Source organism: Oncorhynchus tshawytscha, linkage group LG22 (assembly GCF_018296145.1).
Source record: "Oncorhynchus tshawytscha isolate Ot180627B linkage group LG22, Otsh_v2.0, whole genome shotgun sequence".
NCBI lineage: Eukaryota > Metazoa > Chordata > Actinopteri > Salmoniformes > Salmonidae > Oncorhynchus > Oncorhynchus tshawytscha.
In genome coordinates, this window is record NC_056450.1 from 40215938 (window position 1) to 40234941 (window position 19004).

Consider the following 19004-nt stretch of genomic DNA (forward strand, 5'->3'; position numbering starts at 1 on the left):
GTCTTGTCATTGTGATCCAACATTTACTAAATTACACTAATTGGCCCAAGGGAGGCGCTGCATCATTCATGGGGGAAGACATGTTTACCGTTGCCTTGTTTGGGTTGACATGAGGTGGAAACAATGTTGGTTCAATGCGTTTTTTCCCCGTGGGAACCATCTTCTGGTTAATGGAAAGGCTTTCCCAAAACCCTTCTCAATAAAAAGGTAACTAGCTAGGCCTTCCTGGCAGAATGATAGCATGGTTATTTGCATCAATCCAGTAGCCATTTGTTTTGCACACTCCATCTCATGTGCTAACCAAGCAACAGTGCTAAGTGCCTGTGCACTTTTAGAAACTTTACTAAAAAAATCCCTAGATTTTTCCCAGACCTCAAAGTGGTCTCCTGAAATGGTTTAAACATTGTTACGGATTTAATTAGAACATCCAATTTAGTTGACACAGAGAAAAAAAAGAAACACATTTGAAACCTGTGCATTTCTGACTCAGTTGACAGCTTAATTTATCTATTTCAATAGTAAGCCTACTAATGGCCTACTTGAACAGCTTGGGTTGGCCTGACTCTGAAAGAACAATGTGGAATTCATCATTTTAGGTAATGTCTCTGTTTCTCTGGCGGGCCGATTGGGACATGTTTTCAAAATTAGAGTATACCCACTTCCCCAGGCACCACTGTACGCACACACACGCACACGCACGCACATGCAAGCGCACACACACACACATACACACACCATCTGTAGATAAGATTCAGGATGCTAATGGGTGGTAAATGTTTGTTCAGGATGTGAAAAGTGAATCCATTACGTCCAAATATAGTCTTGTTGTCACTCCAGGCTCTGGGGACTTTGGGGAGCTGTGATGTGATGATATGCTTTACACAGTGTGTGTGTGTGTGTGTGTGTGTGTGCCAGGCAGCAGCAGGCCTATTCAAGCAGAGAATAATTGCTGCCAGTCTGACAGCCAGATGGTAATGAAGGGAATTATAGGAAGAGGCTTTTCTGTATCTCTCTTGTCTTGTTCAATGCCTCCAAGCCTCCTGTTTCAAATCAAACCGTTGACTTAGATGATAAAACACTGAATCACGCACCACCAAAAAAATATATCCTATTGTGTTGCTAGTATTCACCCGAGAAGGTATACCGTCACAATACAAACGCTAGAAAATCCGACAGCATTTCTGTCTCATTCCCTTCATAGCATCCTGTTTCAAAGCAGGCTAGTCATACCACGTGAATGATAAAACCACATTGGTGCCATACCATTTCCACCAGTTAAAAGCTGCTAAAAAAAGGTGGGTTGGTGTTGTAAATATTTACCCGAGGGCTGAGGATGTATAGCCTGCCATAACAAAACATATTTATCAAAGTAAGAGAGAGGGAGCGGGAGACAAGGACAGGGACATACACATGGTGTCACGCCCTGGCCTTAGTTATCTTTGTTTTCTTTATTATTTTGGTTAGGTCAGGGTGTGACATGGGGGACCAGGATGAAAATGTATGCACACACTACTGTAAGTCACTCTGGATAAGAGCATCTGCTAAACTACTGAAATGTAAAAAATGTCAATGTTGCTAGTTCTGAAGCTGGCTGTTACCAGATCTGGGACTACTGCCTCACTCTACTCATCTAAGGATTATTCCCACAGAGGTTAAATTGTACCTCACTGTTGATCCAGATAGTTGATGGAAAAGCTGATCAATAGATTTTCCCACAAAGTCTCAGGCGAAACACGACTTATTCTACTCTGGGTTGTTATGGTTATCAGGGTCCACATGGTGAGGATAAGAGGGTTCTGAATAATGGATACAATGAGTAGTATGGCGTTGTTGTCTAGGTTTCGACCTATTGACTTCTAATTCAGAGTGTTCGTTGTGTGTAGGACCTATGGTTGCGGATGGTGGGCTCCATGTTTCAGAGAGAGAGGGAGAGAGTAGTGTCAGTGCCTGCGTGCCTGTCTGTGGGTCAACCTACCAGTGCGTATGGTGTGCTCTCCTCCAGTGCACGAGAAGTCCCCAGAGGTAAGCAGGAAGCAGGTAGCCTCTTTCTTGGTGGCCTTGTTCCCCCTGACCGACCGGGCGTGTTTGCGGCCGTGGCCGTGCCGTAGGTTCCACTTCTCGCTGGGTGACAGCGGCTGGGTCAGGCTGCACCCCTCATCCGACGACAGAGCCAAGTTGGCGTCTCCGTTCTGCTTGGAGTCTGACAGGACAGACAGACTTGGTTCATAAAGCATAGGATCTAGGATCAGGTCCTCCCTGTCCATTTAATCTAATTCATTAGGGTATAAATGGCTAAACTGATCCATGATCAGCACTCCTACTCTGACAGTGTCATGTTGGTGTCTCCATTTTGCTCATATCCCCCCCACTAAGGGTCTCAGACTAAGAGTGATGATCAAGGATCAGGTCCCTCTGTCCTGCTCATGTTATCTTATTCAATATGATTTAAAAAATGATTTAAAAATCCATGATCAGCACTCCTACTCTGAGAGTCTTTGTGAATACACAAGCCGACCCAGACCTTGATTCAAAATACTATTTGTAATAAATGCGATACTTCAGCTGGGCTTGAATGAGCTTGCCAGGCGCAACGGAACCAGTGGATTATCCTCCAGAGTTCTAACCCATCTGGAAGCAAACGGTCAAACTATTCAACATGTTTACAACGGAACCAGTGGATTATCCTCCAGAGTATTTGAACCCGGCTCTACAAGAGACACAGGGTCCGGACTGACAGGGCCCGGACTGACAGGGCCCGGACTGACAGGGTCCGGACTGACAGGGTCCGGACTGACAGGGTCCGGACTGACAGGGCCCGGACTGACAGGGCCCGGACTGACAGGGCCCGGACTGACAGGGTCCGGACTGACAGGGTCCGGACTGACAGGGTCCGGACTGACAGGGCCCGGACTGACAGGGCCCGGACTGACAGGGCCCGGACTGACAGGGTCCGGACTGACAGGGTCCGGACTGACAGGGCCCGGACTGACAGGGCCCGGACTGACAGGGTCCGGACTGACAGGGCCCGGACTGACAGGGTCCGGACTGACAGGGCCCGGACTGACAGGGTCCGGACTGACAGGGCCCGGACTGACAGGGTCCGGACTGACAGGGTCCGGACTGACAGTAAAATGCCAAAGATTTTACTCAACATCTCCTCAGGTTTTTTTAAGAGAGAAAGTTAAACTACAGAGCCACAATGTAACGTTACTGTGAAAACACACATTTTCTCCCTGGGCAAACTCTGAACTGAACCTAACGTATTATGTGGGAAGGGTATGAGAATGATCGTATCACATGGTGTTACTGTCTTCAGGGCATCGGAAAAAATACTAAATAAACCATGATACATGACTACAGTAGAAAAGAAAGAGTTCTATTTTACCATTTGTAAAACAACGCAGCAAATACAACATCATCTAATACCTATTGGTGTAAAAATGCACTACTGTAGTATTCATTACTGACGCCTTCCATTTGTATGGGTAAAATTTGAATGTGTAAAATTAGTGATGGTATAAATGAATGGTAAATCCATTTATCATTATGGCGTTGGTTCGTACACCATCATTCAGTTTGATATGTAAAGGGCAGTAGTAGTGGGTTTGAAAAAGTTTGAATGACGTCCGAGTGTGAATGGGTGGAATGGTTGATGGTTCTGAATAATGAAACATCCACTTATCGTTGTGGCCTATGGTATATATCATAATGATGCTTCAAACACATTCTGGTACAGAGATGGGTGGATAAAGCATGGTCAAGGGAGTGATATTACTGCCAACAGAATCAGATTTAAATCATTTTGAATGTGTCTCTGACCTGAGTTGTTCTAGCTGATTTTCTCATATCAATGCTTCAAAAAACATTTCAGTGTGTAGTGAATGAATAGAGTATAGGGGGAAATTAGTGCCAAAACATTGATGTTTATATTCAGATTCTAATTTGAATTGGTCTGACCTGAGCGGTTCCTGTTGATATTCTCCTCTGCAGCCAGAGGACATGTATCACTCTGAGTACTGTCCCTGGGAGAGTTAGTGACAGACTTCCCGAACGAGGCAGTGTCCGTGGGAGCGTCTGGGTTCGGGTTGTGTGCTTTCTTCTTCTTAGGCAGCTTCTGTTTAGCCATGGCCAGGGAGTAGTACATTCCAAAGTTGTTGACTATAACAGGCACGGGCATGGCGATGGTCAGCACCCCCGCCAGGGCGCACAGCGCGCCCACCATCATGCCCAGCCACGTCTGGGGGTACATGTCCCCGTAGCCCAGGGTGGTCATGGTGACCACGGCCCACCAGAAGGAGATAGGGATGTTTTTGAAGTGGGTGTGTTTAGAGCCGCGGGGGTCGTCCGGTTGGGCTCCTATCCTCTCTGCGTAGTAGATCATCGTGGCGAAGATGAGGACGCCCAATGCCAGAAAAACGATAAGCAGGCAGAACTCGTTGACACTGGCTCTCAACGTGTGGCCGAGAACCCTCAGACCGACGAAATGCCTGGTCAGCTTGAAGATCCGGAGGATCCGGACGAAACGGACTACCCGTAGAAACCCCAGGATGTCGGAGGCTGCTTTAGAGGAGGACAGGCCGCTGAGGCCCATCTCCAGGTAGAAGGGCAGGATGGCCACGAAGTCAATGACGTTTAACATGTTCTTGATGAAGAGCAGCTTGTCGGGACAGCAAACGATGCGGACGAAGAACTCCAAGGTGAACCAGACCACACAAACGCCCTCCACCACGGTCAGAATGGGCTTGGTCACCACCTAGAGTAGATCACATTATGGATTAGATTATACATTATGTTAGATAAACATTACATTACATTATATATAAGATTATATATTACATTAGATTATATACATTACATTAGATTATATATTACATTAGATTATATATTACATTAGATTATATATAAGATTATATATTACATTAGATTATATATTTAATTTTACCTTTATTTAACTAGGCAAGTCAGTTAAGAACAAATTCTTATTTTCAATGACTGCCTAGGAACAGTGGGTTAACTGCCTGTTCAGGGGCAGAACGACACTAACCACTAGGCTACCCTGCCGCCCCTATAAAAGTATATATTACATTAGATTATATATTACATTAGATTAGATTATATATAAGATTATATATTACATTAGATTATACATTAGATTAGATTACAGATTAGATTATACATTAGATTAGATTATATATAAGATTATATATTACATTAGATTATACATTAGATTAGAATACAGATTAGATTATACATTAGATTATATATAAAATTATATATTACATTAGATTATACATGACATTAGATTACAGATTAGATTATACATTACATTAGATTATATATAAGGTTATATATTACATTAGATTATATATTATATTATACATTACGTTAGATTATATATAAAATTATATATTACATTAGATTATATATTACATTAGATTATATATAAGATTATACATTAGATTCGATTACACATTAGATTATAGATTAGACTATACATTTGATTATACATTCTATTAGATTATGCATTACATTAGATTATACATTAGATTAGACTGCACATTAGATTATACATTAGATTAGATTATACATTACATTAGATTATATATTAGATTATACATTAGATTAGATTATACATTACATTAGATTATATATTAGATTATACATTAGATTATACATTCTATTAGAGTATACATTAGATTAGAGTATACACTAGATTTGATTGTAGATTAGATTATACATTAGATTATACATTCTATTAGAGTATACATTAGATTAGAGTATACACTAGATTTGATTGTAGATTAGATTATACATTTGATTATTGAATTTCAATTGAGGGATCATTGAAGTATCAATCTATTAATCTATATATTATCTAAATTCATTTGGTCACTTAAAAATGTTGGCCAGAACACAAAGATACAATACATTACAATATAGTACAATACAGTACCATACAATATAGTACAATACAGTACCATACAATATAGTACAATACAGTACCATACAATATAGTACAATACAGTACCATACAATATAGTACAATACAGTACCATACAATATAGTACAATACAGTACCATACAATATAGTACAATACAGTACCATACAATATAGTATAATACAGTACCATACAATACAGTACCATACAATACAGTACCATACAATATAGTACAATACAGTACCATACAATATAGTACAATACAGTACCATACAATATAGTACAATACAGTACCATACAATATAGTACAATACAGTACCATACAATATAGTACAATACAGTACCATACAATACAGTACCATACAATATAGTACAATACAGTACCATACAATATAGTACAATACAGTACCATACAATACAGTACCATACAATATAGTACAATACAGTACCATACAATACAATACAGTACAATACAGTACAATACAAATATTTTTTTTTCAATACGTTTAGGTCCCTATCCAGAAACAATGAAATGATCACCATATTGTTTTCACCTGCCCAAGCTCAGATCTCCACTAGATCCTAGAGGGTAGAGGCTCTGGGTTCTCCACTAGAGTCTAGAGGCTCTGGGTTCTTCACTAGAGTCTAGAGGCTCTGGGTTCTTCACTAAAGGCTAGAGGCTCTGGGTTCTCCACTAGAGTCTAGAGGCTCTGGGTTCTCCACTAGAGGCTAGAGGGTAGAGGCTCTGGGTTCTCCACTAGTGTCTAGAGGCTCTGGGTTCTCCACTAAATTCTAGAGGCTCTGGGTTCTCCACTAAATTCTAGAGGCTCTGGGTTCTCCACTAAATTCTAGAGGCTCTGGGTTCTCCACTAGAGTCTAGAGGCTCTGGGTTCTCCACTAAAGGCTAGAGGCTCTGGGTTCTCCACTAAATTCTAGAGGCTCTGGGTTCTCCACTAGAGTCTAGAGGCTCTGGGTTCTCCACTAAATTCTAGAGGCTCTGAGTTCTCCACTAAATTCTATAGGCTCTAGGTTCTCCACTAGAGTCTAGAGGCTCTGGGATCTCCACTAGATCCTAGAGGCTCTGGGTTCTCCACTAGAGGCTAGAGGCTCTGGGTTCTCCACTAGAGGCTAGAGGCTCTGGGTTCTCCACTAGAGGCTAGAGGGTACAGGCTCTGGGTTCTCCACTAGATCCTAGAGGCTCTGGGTTCTCCACTAGAGTCTAGAGGCTCTGGGTTCTCCACTAGAGTCTAGAGGCTCTGGGTTCTCCACTAAATTCTAGAGGCTCTGGGTTCTCCACTAAGGCTAGAGGCTCTAGGTTCTCCACTAGAGTCTAGAGGCTCTGGGTTCTCCACTAAAGGCTAGAGGCTCTGGGTTCTCCACTAAATTCTAGAGGCTCTGGGTTATCCACTAGAGTCTAGAGGCTCTGGGTTCTCCACTAAATTCTAGAGGCTCTGAGTTCTCCACTAAATTCTAGAGGCTCTAGGTTCTCCACTAGAGTCTAGAGGCTCTGGGTTCTCCACTAGATCCTAGAGGCTCTGGGTTCTCCACTAGAGTCTAGAGGCTCTGGGTTCTCCACTAGAGTCTAGAGGTTCTGGGTTCTCCACTAGAGGCTAGAGGCTCTGGTTCTCCACTAGAGGCTAGAGGCTCTGGGTTCTCCACTAGAGTCTAGAGGCTCTGGGTTCTCCACTAAATTCTAGAGGCTCTAGGTTCTCCACTAGAGTCTAGAGGCTCTGGGTTCTCCACTAAATTCTAGAGGCTCTAGGTTCTCCACTAGAGTCTAGAGGCTCTGGGTTCTCCACTAAAGGCTAGAGGCTCTGGGTTCTCCACTAGAGGCTAGAGGCTCTGGGTTCTCCACTAGAGGCTCTGGGTTCTCCACTAGAGGCTAGAGGCTCTGGGTTCTCCACTAGAGACGAGAGACTCTGGGTTCTCCACTAGAGGCTAGAGGCTCTGGGTTCTCCACTAGAGGCTAGAGGCTCTGGGTTCTCCACTAGAGACAAGAGAGACTGGGTTCTCCACTAGAGGCTCGAGGCTCTGAAAGCATCACAGTCTATTGACAATGAGGAACCCTCTCTCTTACCTCCACCGAGACAATCTCCTCCGTGTGGTTCCCCACCACCACGTGTTCCGTGCGGTTCTGCAGGTCATTGAAGTACTCGTGGGTCTCCAAACAGAACGTAGTGATGGAAACCAGAATGAAGAAGAGGGAGGCAAACGCTATGCCCTGAAACAAGACAATCAACCAGTCAATCACTCAATTAACCAATCACTCAATTAACCAATCACTCAATTAACCAATCACTCGATTAACCAATCACTCAATTAACCAATCATTGAAAAGCCAGCAGTTTTCAGAAAGTGGCTTGATGGTACAACTCAATAGTAACACTCAAAGTGCCTTCAGAGTACAACTCAACTGCTGCCCTAGTTAAACAGTTTACAGAAGATAATCATGACAGGTGTCTACTCTGCCTCTGACCGATACAGACTGAATATATAGAGAACTTTTTACTGATACCGATAATAACAATAAGTAGCTTTTACTAGCAGAATGTAATACGTCTGCTAGTATGGGCTAATGCTAACTGGACAATTGATAGCTTACAACATTCAAAGTAGTAGTAGTAGATTTATTGGGTAATAAAAAAAAACATTCACGTTATGAATTTATCGTTAACTGTATAATTACTGTGATAATTCAGTCCATTTATTGGGATATGGATTTTTGGTTGTTCTCCATATCACCCAGCTCTACTCTGACCTTAAACTCACCGCTGAAAAGCTCACCATTCACCTGCTTTCCTGCTCATCTCCCACAATAACTCTGCTCTGTCTGTGTTTGAGTTAGCATTTGTGTTTGTGTTAGCATTTGGAAAACAAATCCAAACAATGTACTGTACTGCTGATTGATTTGTGTGGGTGGGCTGAATGTAGAGATGGCAGGTACTAAGTGGCTGAATGGCATAGATGGGGACATATTTATCCAGCTGCCAGAGGAGGAGGAGGAGGAGACAGAAGCACAGTAGAGAGTTAATCCAATCTGTCCATGGTGATATAGTCAAGACTAATAACCCCTGAGTCCTCTCACAGTCACAGCGCCGTCCCAAATTACACACCATTCCCTACACAGTGTCACTACTTTTGACCGGGGCATATAGGGCTCTCTTGTCAAAAGAAGTGCACTATATAGGAAAAAGGGTGTCATTTCGAATGTACACTCAGACTATACAAGGGAATATGAAAACAGCTCATTTTCATGTGGCCGCATCATAATCAACACCATGCTGTGATTAGTAGATAGTTGACTGTTGGCTAAATCGCACTAAAGGCTAAATCACACTAAGGGATAAATCACACTAAAGGCTAAATCACACTGAGGGCTAAATTGCACTAAGGGCTAAATCACACTAAGGGATAAATCACACTAAAGGCTAAATCATACTGAGGGATAAATCCCACTCAGGGCTAAATCACACTGAGGGCTAAATCACACTAAGGGCTAAATCACACAAGTCTAAATTACACTAAAGGCTAAATCACACTAGGGGCTAAATCACACTAAAGGCTAAACCACACTAAGGGATAAATCACACTAGTGGTAAATCACACAAGGCTAAATCACACTAAAGGCTAGATCACACTAAGGGATAAATCACACTAAAGGCTAAGTCACACTGAGGGCTAAATCACACTGAGGGCTAAATCACACTGAGGGCTAAATCACACTAAGGGCTAACTCACACTAAGGGATAAATCACACTAAAGGCTAAATCACAATACAGGCTAAATCACACTAGTGGTAAATCACACTAAAGGCTAAATCACACTCGTGATAAATCACACTAAAGGCTAAATCACACTAGTGGTACATTACACTAAGTGATAAATCACACTAAGGGATAAATCACACTAAAGACTAAATCACACTAAGGGATAAATCACACTAAAGGCTAAATCACACTAAGGGATAAATCACACGAAGGGTAAATCACACTAAAGTCTAAATCACACTAAGGGCAAATCACACTAAATGATAAATTATTAACGGCTCCATTAACTGCTCCATCATCATGGGTTCATCACATTTTTTCAGTTTTTTTTAATAGAATGAATACCATCAATCTTTATTGATGTAATTAAAAAGAGATCTAAAGTACATCTCCACAAAGAAAAGCTTTAGTTCCTCTATCATCATTACAACATTCATCAGTGAGTGTAAAACAGCAGAGGGAGGGTCCCCTGGGTCTCTGGGTCCCCTGGGTCTCTGGGTCCCCTGGGTCTCTGGGTCCCCTGGGTCTCTGGGTCCCCTGGGACTCTGGGTCCCCTGGGTCTCTGGTACTTGGTCTCTGGTCCCGGTCTCTGGTCCAGGGTATCTGGGTCCTTGGTCCCCGGGCTCTGGTACCTGGGTTCCTGGTCTTTCTGGTGTCTGGTCCCGGTCTCTGGTCCAGGGTATCTGGGTCCCTGGTACCTAGGTTTCTGGTGCCTGGTCCCTTGTCTCTGGTCCCTGATCACTGGTGTCTGGTCTTTGGTCTCTGGTCCCCAGTCTCTGGTCCCTGGGCTCTGGTACCTGGGTTCCTGGTCTTTCTGGTGTCTGGTCCCTGGTCTCTTTGGTCTCTGGAGTATAGGGTCTGGGAACTACAATAAGTATGACTTGATTGTAGAATGAGTGCTATAAATCTTGGGATAGATGGAAAGAGAAATATCTACAGAACATCTATCTGAGCCCATATAGTCCATCATCATAACAACATTCATCAGTGTGTGTAAAGCACGGTCCCCTGGGTCTCTAGCCCCAGGGGTCACTCACAAGGCCCTATTCTGCCCCACAGAGAGTGCAGGTCCCTGGGGTTTCTCCTGCACAACAGAGGAGTGTGGATCTGTGGGGCCAGCCAGAGGACAAAGACAGCCAGTCTGCCTCCCTCCCTGCCTCCCTGTCTGTCTGCCTGCCTTCCTGTCTGCCTCCCTCCCTTCCTCCCTGTCTGTCTGCCTGTCTCCCTGTCTGTCTGCCTGTCTGCCTGCCTGCCTGCCTCCCTCCCTCTCTCCCTGTCTGCCTGCCTCCCTCCCTCCCTGTCTGTCTGTCTGCCTCCCTGTCTGTCTGTCTGTCTTTCTGCTCCTCTTTGTCTTTCAGAACGTGAAATGTTGATAATGGCTCTGGAGAGTACCAGTGGCAAGCATATTTACACTGCACTGAGAGATACTGCAGACCTACAGTCTGTCCACAGACACACACACACACACACACACACAACTCATGCAGATGTTTCCATTGTGTCCCTTCATCAATAACCTCCTAGCAGAGACAACACAGACAGAGATCACACAGCCAGACACACAGACAGCCAGACAGCCAGCTAGACAGACAGACAGCCAGCTAGACAGACAGACAGACAGACAGACAGACAGACAGACAGACAGACAGACAGACAGACAGACAGACAGACAGACAGACAGACAGACAGACAGACAGACAGACAGACAGACAGACAGAGACAGACAGTTAAAACAGAACCATCAGTCTTGACTAACAGGTGCATTTTGAGGAGACGATATATGTGCAGGTCTTGGCTCCTAGTAGGAGACGATATATGTGCAGGTCTTGGCTCCTAGTAGGAGACGATATAATATGTGCAGGTCTTGGCTCCTAGTAGGAGACGATATAATATGTGCAGGTCTTGGCTCCTAGTAGGAGACGATATAATATGTGCAGGTCTTGGCTCCTAGTAGGAGACGATATATGTGCAGGTCTTGGCTCCTAGTAGGAGACAATATAATATGTGCAGGTCTTGGCTCCTAGTAGGAGACGGTATAATATGTGCAGGTCTTGGCTCCTAGTAGGAGACGGTATATGTGCAGGTCTTGGCTCCTAGTAGGAGACGGTATATGTGCAGGTCTTGGCTCCTAGTAGGAAACACCAATGCCTTCCTCCTCTCTTTCAAGTTGATGATGGAACACCTTGCCATAAGGCAAAAGTGCTAACTAAGTGGCTCTGGAAACAAAACATCGATATTTTGGGTTCATGGCCAGGAAACTCCCCAGACCTTAATCCCATTGACAACTTGTGGTCAAACCTCAAGAGGCGGGTGGACAAACAAACAACCAACAAATTCTGACAAACTCCAAGCATTGATTATGCAAGAATGAGCTGCCATCAGTCAGGATGTGGCCCAGAAGTTAATTGACAGCATGCCAGGGCAGATTGCAGAGGTCTTGAAAAAGAAGGGTCAACACTGCAAATATTGACTCTTTGCATCAACTTCATGTAATTGTCACTAAAAGCCTTTGACACTTATGAAATGCTTGTAATTATACTTCAGTATTCCATTGTAACATCTGACAAAAATATCTAAAGACACTGAAGCAGCAAACTTTGTGGAAATTAATATTTGCGTCATTCTGAACTTTTGGCCACGGCTGTATATCTTTGTGATGGTGATATATGTAAGGTACTGTGTAACACCTGGATCATAGAACACACCATTTCGATGGAGGATGAAGGCCAGATCAATACTCTGTTCCATTGTCACCCCTGGTTAAATAACTTGCCTATAAAGCTACTTTTAAAAAGGCCATTCCTTATTTATCAGACTGACTCTTTCATATTGCACTCTAGTCTCTCTGGTTAAATAACACGTCTGTAGAGTGTCTGTAACTTTTAATTGCACTACTCATCACTGTGATTATAATGCAGTCATATATACGCCAATGGGGTGCCTGTAATCACGTCTGTAGCGACACTAATCTCTATTGAACTGGGGTGCCTGTAATCACGTCTGTAGAGACACTAATCTCTATTGAACTGGGATGCCTGTAATCACGTCTGTAGAGACACTAATCTCTATTGAACTGGGGTGCCTGTAATCACGTCTGTAGAGACACTAATCTCTATTGAACTGGGATGCTTGTAATCACGTCTGTAGAGACACTAATCTCTATTGAACTGGGATGCTTGTAATCACGTCCGTAGAGACACTAATCTCTATTGAACTGGGATGCTTGTATCACGTCCGCAGAGACACTAATCTCTATTGAACTGGGATGCTTGTAATCACGTCTGTAGAGACACTAATCTCTATTGAACTGGGATGCTTGTATCACGTCTGTAGAGACACTAATCTCTATTGAACTGGGATGCTTGTAATCACGTCTGTAGAGACACTAATCTCTATTGAACTGGGATGCTTGTATCACGTCCGCAGAGACACTAATCTCTATTGAACTGGGATGCTTGTAATCACGTCTGTAGAGACACTAATCTCTATTGAACTGGGATGCTTGTAATCACGTCCGCAGAGACACTAATCTCTATTGAACTGGGATGCTTGTAATCACGTCTGTAGAGACACTAATCTCTATTGAACTGGGATGCTTGTAATCACGTCTGTAGAGACACTAATCTCTATTGAACTGGGATGCTTGTAATCACGTCTGTAGAGACACTAATCTCTATTGACCTGGGATGCTTGTAATCACATCTGTAGAGACACTAATCTCTATTGAACTGGGATGCTTGTAATCACATCTGTAGAGACACTAATCTCTATTGACCTGGGATGCTTGTAATCACGTCCGCAGAGACACTAATCTCTATTGAACTGGGATGCTTGTAATCACGTCCGCAGAGACACTAATCTCTATTGAACTGGGATGCTTGTAATCACGTCCGCAGAGACACTAATCTCTATTGAACTGGGATGCTTGTAATCACGTCCGCAGAGACACTAATCTCTATTGAACTGGGGGCTGCCGATCACATTCATATATGTGATCAATAATAATAAGAAGAAGAAGAAGACAAAAAGTGACTGACAGTAATGTGAGTGTATACAGAAAAAACAGTAGGACACGATACTGTGAGATTTACTCAATGTGAAAACCTCATCTCTTCCAATAATCCTGTGTGTGCACACATGCCATTGTGTATAATAAATAGGAAGCTCTGAGAATGTATGAATGGACTGTGTTGACATGGTAAATGATGTCTGAGGCTGACCTGAATGGAATCCTATTCCCTAGCCCCTATGGGGGTCAAAAAGTAGCGCACTATATACTGTCGAAAATAGGATGCCTGAGAATGAATTCCTCTTGAATCTGTGTCGGGGAATGGCACTTACTATGGGATGGATAGGTTTGTCTGCATAATTTTTTAAATTTTAATTATGCATTGTTGATTTATGGTAGCCTATTGACAACTTTGCAAATCAAATTGGTCTCTCAGTGACTGTTCTAATTGCCTCTGATTAAATTAGACAATTATCTAGAAATTCAATCTGTGGACGCACATCGAAAACAAGTACTTAGAAAAGGAAATTGTATTCTGTCAGAATCACTTTCACAGTAATATCTCATAAATAACTAGCAATAAAAGTTTTGTTTCACATCTGTGAGATAAATGAACTGAATCTCAGACTCGACAAAGCTCACAGACCAACAAGTGTATCAGATCTATGTCGGTATGTACAGTGTCTTTGTAAAGTATTCCCCGTGACTTTTTACACATTTTGTTAGGTTACACCTTATTCTGAAATTGATTAAATTGTATTTTTTTCTCGTCATCAATCTACACACAATACCCCATAATGACATCACAATACCCCATAATGACAAAGCAAAAAAAACAACTAAAATATCACATTTACATAAGTATTCAGACCTTTTACTCAGCACTTTGTTGAAGCACTTTTGGCAGCTAGTACAGCCTTGAGTCTTCTTGGGTATGTCGCTACAAGCTTGGCACACCTGTATTTGGGGAGTTTCTCCCATTCTTCTCTGCAGATCCTCTCAAGCTCTGTCACGTTGGATTGGGAGCGTTGCTGCACAGCTATTTTCAGGTCTCTCCAGAGATGTTCGATCTGGTTCAAGTCCGGGTTCTGGCTGGACCACTCAAGGACATTCAGAGACCGGTTCCCGAAGCCACTCCTACGTTGTCTTGGCTGTGTGCCTGGGGTTGTTGTCCTGTTGGAAGGTGAATCTTCGCACCAGTCTGATGTCCTGAGCAATCTGGAGCAGGTTTTCATCAAGGATCTCTCCGTTCATCTTTGCCTCACTTCTGACTAGTCTCCCAGTCCCTGTCGCTGAAAAACATCCCCCCAGCATGATGCTACCACCACCATGCTTCGCTGTAGGGATGGTGCCAGGTTTCTTCCAGACGCTTGGCATTCAGGCCAAAGAGTTCAATATTGGTTTCATCAGACCAGAGAATCTTGTTTCTCATGGTCTGAGAGTCTTTAGGTGCCTTTTGGCAAACTCCAAGTGGGCTGTCATGTGCCTTTTACTGAGTGGCTTCCGTTTGGCCACTCTACCATAAAGGCCTGATTGATGGAGTGCTGCATAGATGGTTGTCCTTCTGGAAGTTTCTCCCATCTCCACAGAGGAACTCTAGAGCTCTGTCAGAGTGACCAGTGGGATATTGGTCACCACCTTGACCAAGGTCCTTCTCCCCCGATTGCTCAGTTTGGCAGGGGCGGCCATCTCTAGGAAGAGTCTTGGTGGTTCCAAACTTCTTACATTTAAGAATGATGTGATTTTGGGGACCTTCAATGCTGCAGACATTGTTTGGTACCCTTCCCCAGATCTGTGCCTCGACACAATCCTGTCTCGGAGCTCTACGGACAATTCTTTCAATCTCATGGCTTGGTGTTTGCTCTGACATGCACTGTCAACTGTGGGACCTTATATAGACATGTGTGTGCCTTTCCAAATCATGTCCAATCAATTGAATTTACCACAGGTGGACTCCAATCAAGTTGTAGAAACATCTCAAGGATGATCAATGGAAACAGGATGCACCTGAGCTCAATTTCGAGTCTCATAGCAAAGGGTCTGAATACTTATGTAAATAAGGTATTTATGCTTTTTTTTTTTCAGTTGAGAACAAATTCTTATTTTCAATGACGGCCTAGGAACAGTGGGTTAACTGCCTGTTCAGGGGCAGAACGACAGATTGTGTACCTTGTCAGCTCAGGGATTTGAACTTGCAACCTTTCGGTTATTAGTCCAATGCTCTAACCACTAGGCTACCCTGCCGCTACCCTGCTTGATGTGACAATAACCATAGGAGTTAGCAAAACTGTACTAACAGACCATAGGAGTTAGCAATACTGTACTAACAGACGATAGGAGTTAGCAATACTGTACTAACAGACCATAGGAGTTAGCAATACTGTACTAACAGACCATAGGAGTTAGCAATACTGCAGATCTGGGATCAGGCTAGTTGGTTGATGAAATGCTGACCCATCAGCTTGTCTATGTATCTGTGTGGAGAAGCCCAACAGCTTGTCTATGTATCTGTGTGGAGAAGCCCATCAGCTTGTCTATGTATCTGTGTGGAGAAGCCCAACAGCTTGTCTATGTATCTGTGTGGAGAAGCCCAACAGCTTGTCTATGTATCTGTGTGGAGAAGCCCAACAGCTTGTCTATGTATCTGTGTGGAGAAGCCCAACAGCTTGTCTATGTATCTGTGTGGAGAAGCCCAACAGCTTGTCTATGTATCTGTGTGGAGAAGCCCATCAGCTTGTCTATGTATCTGTGTGGAGAAGCCCAACAGCTTGTCTATGTATCTGTGTGGAGAAGCCCAACAGCTTGTCTATGTATCTGTGTGGAGAAGCCCAACAGCTTGTCTATGTATCTGTGTGGAGAAGCCCAACAGCTTGTCTATGTATCTGTGTGGAGAAGCCCAACAGCTTGTCTATGTATCTGTGTGGAGAAGCCCAACAGCTTGTCTATGTATCTGTGTGGAGAAGCCCAACAGCTTGTCTATGTATCTGTGTGGAGAAGCCCAACAGCTTGTCTATGTATCTGTGTGGAGAAGCCCAACAGCTTGTCTATGTATCTGTGTGGAGAAGCCCAACAGCTTGTCTATGTATCTGTGTGGAGAAGCCCAACAGCTTGTCTATGTATCTGTGTGGAGAAGCCCAACAGCTTGTCTATGTATCTGTGTGGAGAAGCCCAACAAAACAGGCCACTTCAGCATCTGGATTTCTGAACCACGGTATAGTTTACACCCCAGACATAAACAGAGCTGGAAATCTGGCCTGAACACAATCTGGCCTGAACACAATCTGGCCTGAACACAATCTGGCCTGAACACAATCTGTCCTGAACACAATCTGGCCTGAACACAATCTGGCCTGAACACTTTCTGGCCTGAACACAATCTGGCCTGAACACAATCTGGCCTGAACACAAATGGCCTGAACACAAATGGCCTGAACACAAATGCACCACACACAAATGGTGGTTCACGCACGCACGCACACAAAAATGCACGCACACACAAATGCACGCACACACAAATGCACGCACGCACAAATGCACGCACACACAAATGCACGCACACACAAATGCACGCACGCACAAATGCACGCACACACAAATGCACGCACGCACAAATGCACGCACACACAAATGCACGCACGCACAAATGCACGCACGCACAAATGCACGCACACACAAATGCACGCACGCACAAATGCACGCACACACGCATGCACAAATGCACGCACGCACGCAACACAAATGCACGCACGCACAAAATGCACGCACGCACACAAATGCACGCACGCACAAATGCACGCACACAAAATGCACGCACGCACAAATGCACGCACGCACGCACACACAAATGCACGCACGCACAAATGCACGCACACACAAATGCACGCACACACAAATGCACGCACACACAAAAACGCACGCACAAATGCACGCACACACAAATGCACGCACGCACAAATGCACGCACGCACAAACACACAAATGCACGCACACACAAATGCACGCACGCACAAATGCACGCACGCACAAATGCACGCACGCACGCACACACAAATGCACGCACGCACAAATGCACGCACGCACGCACACACAAATGCACGCACACACAAATGCACGCACACACAAATGCACGCACGCACGCACACACAAATGCACGCACGCACGCACACACAAATGCACGCACGCATGCACACACAAATGCTCGCACACACGCACACACAAATGCACGCACACACGCACACACAAATGCACGCACGCACGCACACACAAATGCACGCACGCACACACAAATGCTCGCACGCACGCACACACAAATGCACGCACGCACGCACACACAAATGCACGCACGCACGCACACACAAATGCACGCACGCACGCACACACAAATGCACGCACGCACGCACACACAAATGCTCGCACGCACGCACACACAAATGCACGCACGCACGCACACACAAATGCTCGCACGCACGCACACACAAATGCTCGCACGCACGCACGCACACACACACAAATGCTCGCACGCACGCACGCACACACAAATGCTCGCACGCACGCACACAAAATGCTCGCACGCACGCACACACAAATGCTCGCACGCACGCACACACAAATGCTCGCACACACAAACGCTCGCACACACACACGGCAAGCATGCACGAAAAACATGCACGCACCCTTCCATGTCTGTCTGTCTGTCTGTCTGTTTGTCTGTCTGTCTGTCTGTAATGACCCTTTCTACCTACACTTTTAGCCAGTGTGTGAAAGAGACCAAGCCTAGACGTCTATACGACCTGTCCTCATGGGTGAGTGTTGGGGCTCCATTCAATCAGATCTGCTTTAGCCAACATGCGCATGAGGCGTAACTGCGAACTGTCAAATCCACAAGTGGCTCCCGGCTTAATACCTAATGCGGACATGAACAGAAATCGAATACAGACTATGTTTACAAGTTCGAACACAGGAAAGTGAGATGTAATCCACACACAGGAAAGTGAGATGTAATCCACACACAGGAAAGTGAGATGTAATCCACACACAGGAAAGTGAGATGTAATCCACACACAGGAAAGTGAGATGTAATCCACACACAGGAAAGTGAGATGTAATCCACACACAGGAAAGTGAGATGTAATCCACACACAGGAAAGTGAGATGTAATCCACACACAGGAAAGTGAGATGTAATCCACACACAGGAAAGTGAGATGTAATCCACACACAGGAAAGTGAGATGTAATCCACACACAGGAAAGTGAGATGTAATCCACACACAGGAAAGTGAGATGTAATC

The 19004-nt window shown here is 44.2% G+C and overlaps 1 protein-coding gene across 1 annotated transcript in view; it reads right to left on the minus strand.

The window, feature by feature from the left end:
- The window catches only part of LOC112257659 (potassium voltage-gated channel subfamily C member 1-like), a 61747-nt gene that overhangs the window by 19175 nt on the left and 23568 nt on the right, over nucleotides 1-19004 (minus strand). Inside the window, exons 2-4 of the mRNA XM_024431406.2 lie at nucleotides 8017-8160; nucleotides 3958-4753; nucleotides 1976-2200 (exon numbers count right to left, since the gene is read on the minus strand). Coding sequence (XP_024287174.1) covers nucleotides 1976-2200; nucleotides 3958-4753; nucleotides 8017-8160 — 1165 coding nt within the window. The remainder of the gene's footprint in view (nucleotides 1-1975; nucleotides 2201-3957; nucleotides 4754-8016; nucleotides 8161-19004) is intronic.